Source organism: Podarcis raffonei, chromosome 1 (genome assembly GCF_027172205.1).
Source record: "Podarcis raffonei isolate rPodRaf1 chromosome 1, rPodRaf1.pri, whole genome shotgun sequence".
In the NCBI taxonomy this organism is placed as follows: domain Eukaryota; kingdom Metazoa; phylum Chordata; class Lepidosauria; order Squamata; family Lacertidae; genus Podarcis; species Podarcis raffonei.
The window spans coordinates 118,022,559-118,041,018 of NC_070602.1; the positions used below are offsets into that span (position 1 = coordinate 118,022,559).

An 18,460-nucleotide genomic window follows, 5' to 3' on the forward strand; every position below is an offset into this window, starting at 1 on the left:
GGCAACTAATAATGGCGTATACTGTATGCTGATTTCCCTCTCAAAGTTAATTTGTGTCTTTAGAAGAAGAGGGGGAGAAAGCTATAGGAAGGTATTAATCTGCTTAACATTTCTAAGTACATCATCCAAGGGATTTTGTTTTTTTAATCTTACATATGCTCAGCAGAGTTACTGGCGAAAACGGTACATTTTCTTCATTTCATCCTTTCAACATCAAATGGTAAGCAGCAAAAATTGGATCAGACTTCAAAGACTGCGCTGTGCTCCTAGTCACAGAGCGACTCCTCCATTTCACATATTGAATTCAAGCAGGATATCAAAGTGCTACCAAAGAACCTCAGGTCCTTACTCAAAAAGAGGCTCTAACATCTGTAGAAAGTGAAGTGCACAGACAAATCACCTCAGGGAGCAGCTAGCGTTTATTCTCAGCAGCAGATTTCCAGCCTTTTGATTCCCTTATTCACTGTACCTCCCTGTCTTTCTACAGAACTAAAGTTCTTAGCAAGCAGCCTTTTGTCTCAAAGACTTCAAAACACCACTAACGGTTTCATGTTCTGATGGTTATGCCAAGCAACCGTGAACACACTTCAGAACTGTAGATGCAGGGATTTCATGTCGTTTCAGAGTCTGAGCTTCATAGTACCTTGCTTGTTTGTTTGTCGGGAAAACCCAGCTCTGTAGGAGAAGTTGCGCTGTTGCTTTGCTGCCTAAAACACAACAAGAAGTTATAATCATTGTCGTCATTTTAATACTACTACTATTTCTCTCTTTAAAAAAATAAATAAAATAAAATTACCCACATGTGCCCAGCCCATCAATCATGCTTCCTCATTAGGTAAGCAAACTGCTGTTTTATTTTACTTTATTTAATTTTATTTCATGGCTCACCTACCATTCATCAAGCAAATGACACCAGGGTGGGATACACAAAATAAAACTCACAATACAACAGTTTCATTATAAATAAAACCTAGTACGATTGTACCTTAGTTCTCGAACGTAATCCATTCCAGAAGTACGTTTGACTTCCAAAACATTCGAAAACCAAGGCGCAGCTTCCGATTGGCTGCAGGAGCTTCCTGTACTCAAGCGGAAGCCGTGTTGGACATTCGGCTTCCGAAAAACGTTTGAAAACCGCAACACTTACTTTTGGGTTTTCAGCGTTCAGGAGCCAATTTGTTCGTCAACTTACGTTCTGTCCAGGATGTAAATGGGGCTCCAGAATGGATCCCGTTCGCATCTCGAGGTACCACTCGAGATACACCACTGTAGTTGTTTATCGCTTTAACATCTGATGGGAGGGCGTTCCACAGGGTGGGCGCCACTACTGAGAAGGCCCTCTGCCTGGTTCCCTGTAACTTGGCCTCTCGCAGTGAGGGAACCGCCAGAAGGCCCTCGGAGCTGGACCTCAGTGTCCGGGCAGAACGATGGGGGTGGAGACGCTCCTTCAGATATACTGGACCGAGGCCATTTAGGGCTTTAAAGGTCAACACCAACACTTTGAATTGTGCTCGGAAACGTACTGGGAGCCAGTGTAGGTCTTTCAAGATTGGTGTTATATGGTCTCGGCAGCCGCTCCCAGTCACCAGTCTAGCTGCTGCATTCTGGATTAGTTGTAGTTTCCGGGTCACCTTCAAAGGTAGCCCCACGTAGAGCGCATTGCAGTAGTCTAAGCGGGAGATAACCAGAGCTTGCACCACTCTGGCGAGACAGTCTGCAGGCAGATAGGGTCTCAGCCTACGTACCAGATGGAGCTGGTAAACAGCTGCCCTGGATACAGATTTGACCTGTGCCTCCATGGACAGCTGTGAGTCCAAAATGACTCCCAGGCTGCGCACCTGGTCCTTCACGGGCACAGTTACCCCATTCAGGACCAGGGAATCCTCCACACCTGCCCGCCTCCTGTCCCCCAAAAACAGTACTTCTGTCTTGTCAGGATTCAACCTCAATCTGTTAGCCGCCATCCATCCTCCAACTGCCTCCAGACACTCACACAGGACCTTCACCACCTTCACTGGTTCTGATTTAAAAGAGAGGTAGAGCTGGGTATCATCCGCATACTGATGAACACCCAGCCCAAACCTCCTGATGATCTCTACCAGTGGCTGCATGTAAATGTTGAAAAGCACGGGGGAGAGGACAGAACCCTGAGGCACCCCACAAGTGAGACCCCAGGGGTCTGAACACTCATCCCCCACCACCACTTTCTGAACACGGCTCAGAAGGAAGGAGCGGAACCACTGTATGACAGTGCCCCCAGCTCCCAGCCCCGCAAGACGGTCCAGAAGGATGTTATGGTCGATGGTATCAAACGCCGCTGAGAGATCCAGCAGAACTAGGAAACAGCTCTCACCTTTGTCCCTAGCCCGCCGGAGATCATCAACCAGTGCGACCAAGGCAGTTTCAGTCCCATGATGAGGCCTGAATCCTGACTGGAAGGGATCCAAATGGTCCGCTTCTTCCAGGCATGCCTGGAGTTGTTCAGCAACCACTCGCTCAATCACCTTGCCCAAGAATGGAAGATTTGAGACTGGGCGATAATTGGCCATCGTGGCCGCATCTAAAGATGGTTTTTTAAGAAGCGGTTTAATAACCGCCTCTTTCAGCGGGTCTGGGAAGGCTCCCTGACGGAGGGAAGCATTCACCACCCCACGAAGCCCATCACCCAGTCCTTCCCGGCTAGCTTTTATAAGCCAGGATGGGCAAGGATCCAGGAGACAGGTGGTTGGCTTCACTCGTCCAAGCAGCCTGTCCACATCCTCGGAGGTAACAGGTTGGAATTGATCCCAAGCAACTTGACTAGACAGGACTCTAGCACTCTCCCGCCCCGGCCCTGCTCCCACGGTGGAGTCTACTTCTTCCCGAATCTGAGCAATTTTATCTGCAAAAAACTTTGCAAAATCATTGCAGGAGATCATGTGGCCCGTACTGGGCCCCGATGTTGCAGGTGGTTCCGCTAAATTGTGAACCACCTGAAAAAGTCTGCTGCTGCTGTTTTCTGCAGATGCAATAGAGGCGGCGAAGAAAGTCCTCTTCGCCGTCGCTATCGCCACTTGGTAGGCTCGACGTTGAGCTCTAACCTGTGTCCGGTCAGATTCGGAATGAGTTATCCGCCACCGGCGCTCTAGCCGTCTCAACTATTGTTTCATTGCCCTCAGATCCGTGGAAAACCACGGGGCTGTTCGGGCTCCATGCAATCGGAGAGGGCGCTTTGGAGCCAAACAGTCAATAGCCCTGGTTAACTCCACATTCCAGCGGGCCACCAGGGAATCGGCTGAAAGGCCATCAACATGGGATAAAGCATCCCCTACCACTCTCTGGAAACCATTTGGATCCATTAAGTGGCGGGGGCAGACCATCCGAATTGGTCCCACCTCCCTGCAGAGGGGATGGGTCGCAGAGAAGTCCAGTTGCACCAGGAAGTGATCTGACCATGGCACTTCTTTCGTTTCGCTTTTACTTAGTGTCAGATCACCAACATCCATAGAGGTAAACACCAGGTCCAAGGCATGTCTGCGGCTATGGGTTGGGCCAGACTTATTCAGGGACAGCCCCATGGAGGCCATGCTTTCCACGAAGTCCCGAGCGGCCCCTTGTAAGGTCGTGTCGGCATGGATGTTAAAATCCCCTAGGACAACCAAGCTAGGTGTCTCCAGGAGAACATCCGCCACAATCTGAAGCAGCTCGGGCAGGGAATCCTTGGTGCAGCGGGGAGGTCGGTACACCAAAAGGAATCCTGTACTGCCCCTATTGCCCAACTTGCAGAACATGCACTCGGAAAACTGGGTCTCCCCAATAGGACGCCTGGTGCAAACTAATGACTTCCTAAAAATCACTGCAACCCCCCCTCCCCGCCCACATGACCTGGGTTGCTGTGCGTAAGAGAAACCTGGTGGACAAGCAGCGGCAAGGACAGGCCCATCTGCTTCATCCAACCAAGTCTCTGTCACACATGCCAGGTCAAGTCCTCCATCCATGATCAAGTCATGGATGGCAGTGGTCTTATGAATCATTGACCTGGCATTGCACAGCAGCACCTTCAGGTCATGTGGGTATCCCTTGCTGATTCTAGTATCCATCCGGTCAGGACCAGACCCGGAGGCAGGGATAGTCCTCAGACAACGACTAAACCTGCCTCCTCTGTAATGACATGGTCTGGTCTTAGCGTGTCAAAATGTCTTGGACCAGCCTTGCCCCTTGAGAATGATAACATGCAATGGTGTAGGGAAAACATGGAACGGGAAGTAAGTCTGAACTTTTTCAGGGGCATTTTTTCTGGGTGTTCCCCCACGCCCCCACCCCATATCCCAGGGTTAAGTCCTGGTCTTGAAAACAGACGGTGGGAGCTGAACCCTATCACCAATTTAGTCCTGGAAGAAATGAAACAAAACTTGTTGTGTAACAAGAACACAAGTTATGCTTTCCTGGAAGCCTGGTTTAATTAAGGACAACGATGGAAAGAACCACAAACCATAAAGAGGCAGTCGTTCCTCTCAAGTACCTATTTCCCAGTGTGTTGGCTTATGTAATTTGTGGCTTGTGGCTAAAAGGATTTCACTGCACCTCTGCTTGGCCACTTAATTCATTAAGGCCTCATCCTGCGGCTGCTGAAGTCAATGGGAACATTCATTACCTACAAATGTACCATGCAGGACAGATTCTTGAAATGAATGGGCCACTTGACTGTGACAGGAGTTAGTTGTTCGCATAGATCACACCTATGCCTGTCCTTTCCCCAAAACGTTGCAGCTTCTTTTTTTATTGAGAAAAATGTTCCACCACCCATATTTGATATGTGGACTTATTATTTCTTTGACTGTTTTCAGCTGTATTATATCCTTCTGAATGTGGTTCGATCATCTGAATTGTGTAATGCACTGGCAGTGTTGATATGCTGCTGTTGTGAAGGGACGTGGATGGTGCTGTGGTCTAAACCACTGAGCCTCTTGGGCTTGCCGATCGGAAGGTTGGCGGTTCAAATCCCCGTGACGGGTGAGCTCCCGTTGCTCTGTCCCAGCTCCTGCCAACCTAGCAGTTAGAAAGCACGCCCAAAAGTGCAAGTAGATAAATAGGTACCGCTGTGGCGGGAAGGTAAACAGTGTTTCTGTGCATTCTAGTTTCTGTCACGGTGTTCTGTTGCACCAGAAGTGGTTTAGTCATGCTTGCCACATGACCAAGAAAGCTGTCTGTGGACAAATGCCGGCGTCCTCAGTCTGAAAGTGAGATGAGCGCCGCAACCCCACAGTCGCCTTTGGGTGGACTTAAATGTACTGGGAGCCAATGTAGGTCTTTCAGGACCAGTGTTATGTGGTCTTCGCGGCCACTCCCAGTCACCAGTCTAGCTGCTGCATTCTGGATTAGTTGTAGTTTCCAGGTCACCTTCAAAGGTAGCTGCCCTGGACACAGAATTGACCTGCGCCTCCATGGACAGCTATGAGTCCAGAATGACTCCCAGACTGCACACCTGGTCCTTCAGGGGCACAGTTACCCCATTCAGGACCAGGGAGTTGGGGGACTCTCCAAATGTAAACTGTAGTGGTGGTGCCGGGGACTGCAAGGGAAAGAGGCCTTTGGAATAAATACAATAACTTACTTTTAAAAAATGTTTATGTTTAATGCATGTTTTTGGTTTATGCTGTGAGCCATCTCGAGTCCTGTGCTAGGAAAAAGGTTGAATATTAATCAAACAAACAAATAATCCAATTTCCATAGCGGTTTGTGTCGGTTCTTGATCTTGGGTTTATAAAACTATGTCCAAAATCTAGAGTCAAGGACTGCACTCCTGTGTGTGCTTTCTTAGAAGCGATCCCCAATAAAGTCTGTGGAACTAAGTAAACACACATAGATTTGGGGTGCACAATTTTTATAATTCTCATCAGCATCTAGTTTCTGTGAACATATTTGCTAATATAAATACAAAAAATAATAATCAACCGATGAATTATTTTACTTGGCGTTACTGTGTTGCTACCAGAAACATTGTACAATCTACATTTGATTTTTTTATAAATATTAAAAAAACAGACTCCATCAATCCTTTCAACTTTGTCAATGCAAAAATAAAACACAAGCACCGTTGCTCCCTTTGATCTGGTGTGGGAAAGGTTTTGCATGTGTTGAATGTATCATGTTCTTTTGAGGCATCCATTAGATCTTGACAGGTACAGTGAGTTGTATTGTACTACTTTGTTTAGAGATATTGTCGGATGAGTTGAAATGATAAATGGTGCCATCACGTGAATGTAAATCATCTGCTTCCCTTTTCAAAATGCCACTCAGACAAAAACTGAACCGCAGAAGAGAGGCTTCTCTTGTGACTAAAGACTGCATATCAAGTGAGCGATTCAGCAACAGGCAAATTCTTAGGACTTCCTCAGCTAAAAAGTGAGGATTTCTCCTCAGAATCACTGCAGGAGGAGATACCAAACCCATAGCGGGCCTCGGTCCTGTATACCTGAAGGAGCGTCTCCACCCCCATTGTTCTGCCCGGACACTGAGATCCAGCACCAAGGGCCTTCTGACGGTTCCCTCATTGAGAGAAGTGAGGTTACAGGGAACCAGGCAGAGGGCCTTCTCGGTAGTGGCACCCGCCCTGTGGAACACCCTCCCATCAGATGTCAAAAAGATAAACAACTACCTGACATTCAGAAGACATCTTAAGGCAGCCCTGTTCAGGGAAGTTTTTAATGTGTGACATTTTAGTGTATTTTTGGTCTCTGTGGAAGCCGCCCAGAGTGGCTGGGGAAACCCAGCCAGATGGGCGGGGTACAAATAAATAAATTATTTATAAATTATTATTATTATTATTATTATTATTATTATTATTATTATAGCTGTCAACGTTTCCCCTTAAGGGAAATTCCCTTATTCCGAATAGGATTCCTCACAAGAAAAGGGAAAAGTTGACAGCTATGACCAAGCCTCCCCCCCAAAAAAGTAATTTAGTATGGGGGACACTTCATCCCCCTGACCAAAACTCTGATTGTAATCGTAAGGGAAAGAGAAATCTGGAATACAGATAGGTAGCCGTGTTGGTCTGCCATAGTCAAAACAAAATTTTTTTTCCCTTCCAGTAGCACCTTAAAGACCAACTAAGTTAGTTCTTGGTATGAGCTTTTGTGTGCATGCACACTTCTTCAGATACACTGAAACAGAAATCTGGAAGGCTGCTGAAGCAGATTTTTTTTTTTTTTTGTAGCGATAGGTGACTTCAACTACTCTAGGTAATGGCCTACTTTATAGAAGATGGTGTTCTGTTTGAAGGGCTGGTGACTGACTCCTCTATCTGAAAGGCTGTGGTGTCTGGATCAAATCTGATTTAAAGATAAGGATTCCTAAGAAGAGAGAGAGCAGGGGCCTTGAAGTTACCTATCAACATTTAAGGTCAGTCTTCCCCACTAGGATGACATGTATTTCTATTTAAATTATAGTAATCATTTCTAAATTTGCATCTTACATGTAAAGTAGCATTTGCAAACCTTGTCCCCTTTGCGGGGTAATACTTTTTCTTGTTTTGGGCAATGCAAGATTGACTATCCTGAACTACTCACACAAGTTACGACAAAGATAGGCAATTTCAAGATTCAATAAATACGTGTGTTAAAGAAGGAATTGCACTGAGTTGGCTAGATTTAATCTTACGTGTTGCTCAAGATTTGAGAAATACCCACCTATAAACAGATCTGTGTAGATGGCCACGAATAAATAGAAATATTTTTCAGAATAGCTTTAATACTACATCCGAAAAGAGCAAAAAGCACTCCCAAGTAATGTAGTTTTGAGTTGTTTCCCATTAAAAAAAATAATCATTTTTTTCTTTTTTAAAAAGGCTAAACAAAAGCAACATACTCTGTGGACAGTGGAATTGAGCCAAAGATTTTGCCTGTGCTTACAGATACGCAGAGCTCACTTTGTGTTCTGCAAAGCAAAGCTGTGTGAGGCTTTGCCCAATTTGAGCTCTCCATATTTTCTTTGCAAATATTGGTCATTACAAGTGTTTCTGACAGTGGAGCTTCCTAGAACACATCTCTCTCCTCCATGACAGTTTTCCATTGCACGGTGCCAGCAGCTTATTCTTCCTCTCATTTCACTACAAGTCTTAAATATGGTTTTCACAAAAACATAACCATATTTTGATATTCCTGTTGGTAGCCTGCTGACAGCTTTCAGATGTGCTTGGATAATCAAGCAACTCTTTCATCAATAGAAGAAGCATTTAGCAAAACATAAAAAACCCAAAATATTATATAGGTAGTGAGCTTTCAGAAAAATAATCTTTGAATGATTGATTATCTGTTTCAGGGATTCTTGTGAAAATTGGATAGCCCAGATACAGTGGTACCTCGGGTTAAGTACTTAATTCGTTCCGGAGGTCTGTTCTTAACCTGAAACTGTTCTTAACCTGAAGCACCACTTTAGCTAATGGGGCCTCCTGCTGCCGCCGCGCCACCAGAGCACGATTTCTGTTCTCACCCTGAAGCAAAGTTCTTAACCTGAAGCACTATTTCTGGGTTAGCGGAGTCTGTAACCTGAAGCGTATGTAACCCGAGGTACCACTGTATTGGTATCATCTTTAAAACATCAGTACCCTCCAGCACTTTGTAATACCACCCAGTGTTTCTGTGTGACTTTATATTATCTGCTGTGTTTGTCTCTCTTTTATGTTATATTGGCAGGGCTCTTTTAAGCCAGAACTTATCAGAACTCAGTTCCGGTACCTCTCAGGTGGGTGCCATTCTAAGAGAACAAGAGAGGTGTTCATTGTGGGTTCTGGCACCTCTTTTTTTAGAAAAATAGCGCTGTATATTGGTTTTTTAAATTAAGAGTTATTCTATTGTATAGTTTTAATCACTGGAAGTCACCCCCAGTAATGCACTAGAAGGGCAGGATATAAATTTTCATATATATACAGTGGTACCTCAGGTTAAGTACTTAACTCGTTCCGGAGGTCCGCTCTTAACCTGAAACTGTTCTTAACCTGAAGCACCACTTTAGCTAATGGGGACTCCTGCTGCTGCCGCCGCACCGCCGGAGCACGATTTCTGTTCTTATCCTGAAGCAAAGTGCTTAACCTGAGGTAATATTTCTGGGTTAGTGGAGTGTGTAACCTGAAGCGTATGTAACCTGAGGTACCACTGTGTGTGTGTGTGTGTGTGTGTGTGTGTGTGTGTGTTTCTATCGATTTCTCAGTTTTGCCATTGATGATAGCCAAGTGTAAGACCTGTTCACAGCATCTTAAAGTGTCAAGGCAAAGGATTGAATGTGCATTAGCAATGGCCACAGGCTTTTTGAAGCTCCACTGTCCAGGTACAGGTTGCGATGGGATATCAGCCCACTGATTGCTGAATCCCACCTTGAGCATTTGCCTGTTCAGACCCAGAAACCTCCCCCCTAAATAAATTCACACATGATTCAAATTTTGGTTTGGTTTTTGGCAGAATTTAGGCCACAACTTTATTGATTACAGAAAGTGACTGGTTGCCTAGGCTCTGGTTCGACTAGCTCCCTGCCAGCATAGGTCAGCCAAGGGTGAACACCTGGATAAGCAGAAAGCCAGGAACGGGCTAACTCCGCCACCCGAATGTCCCCCTGGACTCAGGCACGGGCACAACCCCCTCTCAGGCGTTGACCAAACCATCGAGTCCCTGGATTCCTTTAACGGAATGCCCTTCACATAGGGATGGCGAGAGCATTCTCCCATCCCTATCACCTGAACCAGAGCCTATCCGGAACCTTACAAGTTGTGACGATTTGCTACGCGGCAGGCGAAACCCAAATGGCAACAGCCAATCAGCCAAGTGGGGGAAATTCCTGCCGTGCCCCCGTCCCAACGACAGACGACAGCATAGCAAGGTCAAGTGCAAAGCAGTAAAGTAGGGAGAGGTGGGCGGGTGTTCCGAATGCACATGCCGAAAGAGGAAGCTCTGGGTCACGTGCATGGGCATAAATAGGTCCCTCGAACCGTTTGGACTGTGTCCCATTGGCCAGATTGCACTCAGCTTCGAGGGACCTACCAATCGGGTGTTGTGGCTGACCAGTCATACCCACCCACAACACAGGGTGTCGATTGTCCAGGTCTCACCACAATACATGCCCTCTTTAAGGGAGGACCCGATTTACTTGCTAGCCCTGGATGTGTCCTGAACGACACACAGAATTGAATTTTGGAGTAACACTACAGCAAGCCTGCATCTATGGGACCACATGGACATACCAAAAGCAACTAAATTAAACACTGAAATATTATTTTTCATCATCCTTCCTGTTTCCTTTGTGACTCAACAGCCATATGGTTAGCAGCAGCGGCCACATGTGGAGGGGTGGGACTTTTATTGGGCCAAACAAAACTAGAAAATGGGCGTAGATCTTAATTTCCCATGGAACTAAGACTCTTCTTTTGTGAAAAAATGTTGCGATTCTCATCTAAATCCAATGGTCATTAAGGCATGTGTCCAGCACTCTACAGAACCAATCTTTCAAAATTCATTGACCACAAGCTGAAGGTGGCATCTCGGCACAATACAAGATTGATTGAGACGACCCCCAGAAAGGTGTCGATTCATGATGAATATACTTGCGTATGAATATACATGCCTAGGATCAAGCTGCAGCTTAAAAGCCCACAAATACATGTGATAAACATCAGCACACAATTTTGTGTTCTTTTTAAAGGGACTAATTCTTTCAAACATGACGAAACAGAATACCGTATTTTCCCTTGTATTGGACGCCCCCATGTATAGGACGCCCCTATTTTTGGGGACTCCAAATTAAGAAAATGGGGGGAGATTGTCCTGACTTGTTAAGCTTTTTTGGGGAGGATTGCCCAGAGTTGTTGAGCTTTTTCTTGGGGGGAGGGCAGAGGTTTTTTTTAGGGGGAATTGTCAACGAAAATTGCTCACCTGCAGGGCCAATGCTGCCAGCCGTGCTATCAGCGCTGCCCAAGGTCCCAGCTCACACAAGACCAACGCTGCTTCTTTCTCTAGTATAAAAGTCTTTATTGAAGTTCAGTTTCACTTCCAGACGCGCAGCGCGCAACGCTACGTCTATGCCTTAGACCGTTGAAGTTCCATCTGAATCTCCTCCCCCCTGACACCAGTTTAAGATTCTAGCCTTACTCCACCTCTTCCTCTGTTCCTTCCTTCTCTGGGTCCGCCTGCTAGTCGGAGTCTCAGCCCTCCTAGACTCCTCTGACGCTGAGTCCCCTGACTCTTCCCCCTCCCTCCTTCGGGCTTTTGGACCTGGCTCCCAATCCGGGTTTTCTGCTGTCCCGCGCTCCTCCACATTTGAACTTGGCGCGCGCGCGCAGCCTCCCACTTTCCTTCTGACCGTTACACTTGTGTCACTGCTCCCTCCTTCGGGGAGGCTAGCTGGACCTGGCCTTCCCTCCGTTCCCCCACTTCCTGATGGGGGCGTGGTTATCCCTGACTCATCTTCTCTCCCCCCTGGAGGAGAGGCTGGTCCTGACTCATGTGACTCTTCCCCCCCACTGTGCTCTGGTGGGGGAACTGGTCCTGATCCTCCGCTGCTCCCTTGGGAGTCCCTGCTGGTCCCTTGTTTCTGGAGCGTCCCCCCTGGGACCCCTCTAGCCCTTACCATAGGCGCCCCCTTCTGGGAATCTTCTGATTCGCTGGAGAAGCTCATGGAATCTCTCGGGCCACTGTCATATTCCCCTACGCTCCCTTCTGATTCCTCTCCTCCGCTCTCTATTTGCTCTCTCCCCTGCGCTTCTGCTCCTGAGCCTCTGACACGTGCGCATCTAACAAGCTGCCTATCCCTCGCTGGGAGAATCAGCCAATCGCCAGCACACATATGGCAGCAACAACCAATCAACTACAGCCCTTCCGCAGCCACCAAAAACACGACCAATAACCGCTGCCAATCTCTGATTCGTGGCAGCAAAAAATCCAATATCCCACCTCTGCACTACCCATGTATAAGACGACCCCCCCCCTTTAACTTTATTTTACAGTAAAAAAAAAAGCTTGTATAATACACGGAAAAATACAGTAAGTCCAGAGTAATACCGCAATGTTAGAAGTCCAATAGATTATTCATTTCTTAGAAGCTCTGAAAAGGAGATTTTTCTACTAGTGTATGGAACAGAAGAAGTATCACAGAAGACTAGTGGAGTTCGTGAGACAGGTGCACAAATTAAAGTATAGTGGCCTATCTAGGAAGAGATCAGTGGAACTGCTTTGTATGATGGCTTAAGAGGCAAAAGCTCCCATCATCTCCCCTGCTGGAGAAAACACATGATGTGAGCAGTGATTCAATGTGTGGAAATGGAGACAAGGGAGCAGCTCCAGGTGGCGTTCACAACCTTTGTAAGCTACTTGCCATGTGGACTGGGCCAAGTGTGTGCTAGGGAGATTTTTCACAACAGCAGCATCCATTCCCGGCCACAAAGACTCTCTGTGAGATTAGACTGATCCACACAGTAAGCTGCTTGCGGTTCTTAGGACTCTGCCTGAAGTTACAGCAGGTTAAAGTGCTTTTTCTCAGACGCATAAAGTTCACGATGAAGGGAAAACATAAACTGATAGAAGTGTGAAGCTTTTCTTTCCCCCAACAGCTTCCATGGTTCGCAGAATGAGAAGCTTGTGAGAGGCTGCTTCACACATCATGGGTGAATACGACAAATGCTTGTCTGCAGAAGTATATCGAACAGGTACAACTCTCAGAAGCTGTGACTGGTTACAGCTCTCTACTGAGTGACCATACCTGAAGAAGTGTCTCCACCACCATCGTTCTGCCCGGACACTGAGGTCCAGCTCCGAGGGCCTTTTGGCGGTTCCCTCACAGTGAGAAGTTGAGGTTACAGGGAACCAGGCAGAGGGCCTTCTTGGCAGTGGTGCCCACCCTGTGGAACGCCCTCCCGTCAGATGTCAAAGAAATAAACAACTATCTGACTTTTAGAAGACATCTTAAGGCAGCCCTGTTTAGGGAAGTTTTTAATGTTTGATGTTTTATCGCATTATTATTATTATTATTATTATTATTATTATTATTATTATTCTGTTGAGAGCTGCCGAGAGTGCCTGGGGAAACCCAGCCAGATGGGCAGGGTATAAATGATAAATGATGACGACGATGATGACGACATCTTTGGGTTTGTTGCCATTTAATGTGCAAAGAAGTCCAGTGATTCAGAGAACAAGCATTTTTTGTTTCCACACGCTTTCCCTCTCACCTCTCTTTGGACAGTATAACCCAAACTCACCAGTTTTCTTCACTACTCAGACCGGAAGCAAAGCTCATGGGCTGTGTATCCGATGGGCAGCCACTGCTCTTCTTCATTCTGATGTATTTTTTGCGAGCTAAGTATCCCCTGAAAGCTAAGCGGACAGAAAGAAAGGTAAGGTTAAAACATGGGGCAAGAGTCCCTGTACTGTTGCAGCAGAAGAAGGACAAACATATTTGTCCAAGGCCTGAGAAACAAAATTAATTTGTTCATAGCGCTAACAAAACGTGCGCTATTGTGATGGGTGGTGTCTGTATGGAGGGAGGGTCTCCATATTTCAAGGGCCCTGGGGTGGGAGAAACACCTTGGCATGGATTCCACTTTCATTGAGTGCAACGCTGCCATGCAATCCCACTTTCCTGAGCGTTAGTCCCACTGAATTCAACAAGACTTGCTTCTGAGCAAACATGGTTAGGCTTGCAGTCTAAAATGCAGTAGACTCAAGCTGAAGCAAACAGTGGTACAGGAAAGATTGTTGTTACAAATGAGCAGAGTCTTAAAAAATAAAAATATCTATCTATTTGATCAGCAACTTATCTTTTTCTGAAATAATTTTTATTTGATTTTACAAGTGTAAAGTTATGACAATACAAAATACTTATCCATATTTAGAGATTTCTCCGAATCTCTGGACTTCCCACCATCCCCTCCATCAGTCCTTTTGTCAACCTTTTCAACTGCATATTATTTCATAATCCATGTTCTATATCTCTCCATATTGTCCATGACAATTGCTACATTACAGGTGTTATTAGAATCCTGCTAATGTTTCCATCTGCTTACAGTGGTCTCCTAGATAAATTATAATCCCCCCCATTCTTTATTAAAGTTTTTGTCTTCTTGGTTCCTGAGCTTTCCGGTCAGTTTTGACATTTCATCGTACTCCAACAGCTTGATTTGCCGTTCCTCTCTGGTAGGGACTTTGTCGTCTTTCCATCTCTGGGCTGATCAGCAACTTATCAATCCATATATATATATATATATATATATATATATATATATATATATATACACAGTGGTACCTCGGGCTAAGTACTTAATTCGTTCCGGAGGTGCGTTCTTAACCTGAAACTGTTCTTAACCTGAAACACCACTTTAGCTAATGGGGCCTCCTGCTGTTGCTGTGCCGCCGGAGCCTGATTTCTGTTCTCATCCTGAGATGAGATATATATATAGCAATATAACCTGAGGTAATATTTCTGGGTTAGCGGAGTTTGTAACCTGAAGCGTATGTGACCTGAAGCATATGTAACCCGAGGTACCACTGTGTGTGTATATATATATATATAACACACCCACACCCACACCGCACTTCTCAAGGTTCTGTCACACTCTGCTGTGACCAAGGAGCAGAATCTAGGGGACAGTGTGTGTCTGTGTACTACATACATGATACACACTTGAGGAAGCCCCACAAGTATGGGGAAGACAGCCTTGCCTGCACAGCATTAGACCAATGAAGCAATATAAACCATTCACTTAAAAGGGAAAAAGACAAGGGCCCTTATGGGGACATGATTGCAACAGGGACTAAACTTGCTCCTTCACTCTGGTCACTCCAGCCATTAAGAACTATTCCTAATCCTGTCCCACCACCTTTTGAAACCATCTATTCTAGGTTCTGCTTGTTGCTCATACGAGAATGTGCTAGAACTTTGAGAAATTGTCTTTAAACACCCACACCTGTTGATTAGATAAACAGATTATTTGTTATTTCAGATTCTTAGCTCATTTGTAATGTTGCAATTTTTCCAACACCGTTTACTGCTTCAGTTAAAAGCATGTAGCATTTTATTCTCTTAAAACCAAAAAACAAAACAAAATCCTCATTCTTGTCCTGATTCATTCTACAGGCTGGTTTACACAACTATTATTTGTCATTTTTATAAATGTTTCAAAGGTTGCAACTCTATGGAGAACCATAAATGCAAACCAGCGGAACCATACCCTCCAACATTTCTCTGATGAAAATAGGGATGTCTTATTCATCATTATAATTATTTTTTTTATTTATATGCCGCTCTTCTGACTGGGTTGCTGCAGCCACTCTGGGAAGCTTTTAGCACGTATAAAAACATAACAAGCCATTAAACATTAAAAAACTTCCCTATACAGGGCTGCCTTCAGATATCTTTTAATGGCTGTATACTTACTTATCTCCTTGGCTCGGGGGTTGCATAACTCCATACCCTCCAACATTTCTCTGGTGAAAATAGGGACGGCCTAAGAAACATTCTGGGTTCAAATCAGAAACCAAGATGGCTTCTGTAAATCTGGGACTGATCCTGGAAAACAGGAACACTTGGAGGGTCTGCAGAACACTTTCCTCAGTATTGGTGGCTACACGAAGAACCACTGTGTTCACAAAGTCACTTTGGTACTGCAGTTTCACATGGCACTGTAGGGATAGGTTTGTCAGAGGCTATCATGCAGAGAAAAAGAAGCATTTGTTCCAGCTGTCTGTGAATGGATGTGATGGCAAGATCTGATGCTATGATACAAAAGACTCAAGGCAGATTTGAAAAGGACACGAAGGTCTTGCAAGGCAGGCATTATATAGATCAGATGACCAGTGGATCTGGTCCAAATCTGACCCCTTGAGGGGGATGAGGCTTGCTCCCGGTCCCAATTGTGAATGCAGAAACATTAAGAGAGTTGCTACATTGAGGCTTGCTCCTGGTCCCAATTGTGAATGCAGAAACATTAAGAAAATTGCTACATTGGGTTTTAATGTATTTTTAATCTTTGTTGGAAATTGCTCAGAGTGGCTGGGGAAACCCAGCAAGATGGGCAGGGTACAAATAATAAATTTATTATTATTATTATTATTATTATTATTATTATTATTATTATTATTAGGACTTGCCAGGGATTGCGGCAGAAGCTTGGCCCTAGCTTCAACTCCTTTCCCAAAGCGGCCCACTGGCAGAACTAGCTGCTGATGAAAGAGTCCTATGATCTTCCCTGCTTCCCACTTTGCTGAACAAATAATGCCAGCAGCAAATCAATGCAAATATGAATGGGTTTGAAACACGCCACGGTGCAGGAATACCAGGGACAGCTCACTCGCTGTAGCGTTTAGATAGATGCAAATCATTTCCCAGCAAAGATGTTTACAGAATATCCTGTTAGCGTAAGAAGGCAGGGGTGGGCAGGAGAGAGGGGAGGGAGGGAAAGCTGACGTCAGGTGGATGAGCCATCACAGCTATTTGCACCGCTGACTATCCCTGGTTTTGACACTAAGAACTTGGCTCAAGGAGTGTGAAATTAGCAGGCACACACTGCTAGTGCCCCAGGAACAATCCCCACATCAATGAAGAAGAATGATTACCAGCTGCCACTTTATTGTCACCTTATGCATTTAATAATATTCTCCGATGCACTGCCATAATGAATTAGATCCCCATCTTCGCATTGCTAATGATGGGACTATTAAGACCCAGGGCCAACGGTGTAAGACTTGAAATGAATATTGCTATCGTTTTATTATTAGTCATTTGGGGGGAGGTGTACCTGGTGCACTGGGAATACTGATACAGTATTGACATAAAACGAGACTCCCCTCAGCTTCAACAGAGAGCACATCAAGATTGCTGTGACATACAGGAGACGGGTGCATTGCATTCCTAGAAAACATGCTGAGGCGTATCGGTCATTCATGGTGTGGTTCAAATTTGGTAAACAAGAAAGAGGGTGCCTCCGACTCCAATCCCCAATTATCTCCAGGAGAAATCAATGCTGTAGGACCTGATTTAGGCAAGCCTACCGCAACTGGTAGGGACTGGTAGGGATGCGGGTGGCGCTGTGGGTTAAACCACAGAGCCTAGGGCTTGCCGTTCGGAAGGTCAGCGGTTCGAATCCCTGCGACGGGGTGAGCTCCCGTTGCTCGGTCCCTGCTCCTGCCAACCTAGCAGTTCGAAAGCACGTCAAAGTGCAAGTAGATAAATAGGTACCGCTCTGGCGGGAAGGTAAACGGCGTTTCCGTGCGCTGCTCTGCTTTGCCAGAAGCAGTTTAGTCATGATGAGCGCTGCAACCCCAGAGTCGGCCACAACTGGACCGAATGGTCAGGGGTCCCTTTACCTTTTACATACAGGGATCAAACTTGCAACCTTGGGGTTATCAGCACCACACTCTAACCTAATGAAACTGTTATGTACTGAACCCTTCAGTTCAGTTCTGTTCTGACCTGTGAATAAACAAGAACTGTTTGGAGAATTGCTGTGTCGTCTGATATGTTCACCCACAACTTAACAGAAACAATGCGACTGTTTAATTTGAAGTCAATTTGGAAAAAAAAAGGAAATTCAATAACAATTATATCAAAGCAGAGAGAGACTGAGCAACAATGAGCAAAAATTATTAATCCTGGAGCCACCTCTTTTAAATAAGTGCGGGACTTGAAATTCTAGGATCAGCTATCTCCTTCCTCAACTCTACAGTGACTTGTTCTGTGGCAGCACTATACAGTGGTACCTCAGGTTAAGTACTTAATTCGTTCCGGAGGTCCGTACTTAACCTGAAACTGTTCTTAACCTGAAGCACCATTTTAGCTAATGGGGCGTCCCACTGCTGCTACGCCGCCGCACAATTTCTGTTCTCATCCTGAAGCAAAGTTCTTAACCCAAGGTAAAATTTCTGGGTTAGCAGAGTCTGTAACCTGAAGCGTATGTAACCCGAGGTACCACTGTACTTCCTCTCAGGGAATGGATGCTCAAGTGCATTTGGGTTTTAAAAATAAATAAATAAAATTTCTATCCCCACTGGAGGATAGAAACAAACATTTCCTCCCCACCCATTCCAACATTTCATCTGATGTCTGCTGCTGTTCCCCTTGGTTCCACTGAGAACGCCTAGCCCAGCCGCTGGGGTATGCGAAAGGCATCTGTTTATTTTCAAAATGCAAATGCAGCCCGCCTCAAAAGACCGCACTGCAAGGAAATGAGCAACCTGAACAAATCAAGAGGGGTTCAGCCCCCACCCCGATCAGAAGCCATATGTACATTTTTCTATCCGGCCAAGATCTCTTGCTGTCAAAACCACTCAGAGGATATCCTGAAATCTGAATGAAGGCCTCTCCCCCCCCCCCCTGCCACCGCCCCTTGCAACAATTAAAATGAGCAGGCTAATCCTGGAAGAATTATTCAGGCAAATCATTTTTCACACAGTATGAAGCAATGATAAGGTCATTTACAAAAGAAACCACTGCCTTTGAAATG

At 45.5% G+C, this 18,460-nt stretch overlaps 1 protein-coding gene across 1 annotated transcript in view; it reads right to left on the bottom strand.

Moving 5' to 3' along the window:
• Positions 1-18,460, bottom strand: part of MYO3B (myosin IIIB) — a 259,294-nt gene that overhangs the window by 64,122 nt on the left and 176,712 nt on the right. Inside the window, exons 29-30 of the mRNA XM_053375945.1 lie at positions 13,223-13,337; positions 644-707 (exon numbers count right to left, since the gene is read on the bottom strand). Coding sequence (XP_053231920.1) covers positions 644-707; positions 13,223-13,337 — 179 coding nt within the window. The remainder of the gene's footprint in view (positions 1-643; positions 708-13,222; positions 13,338-18,460) is intronic.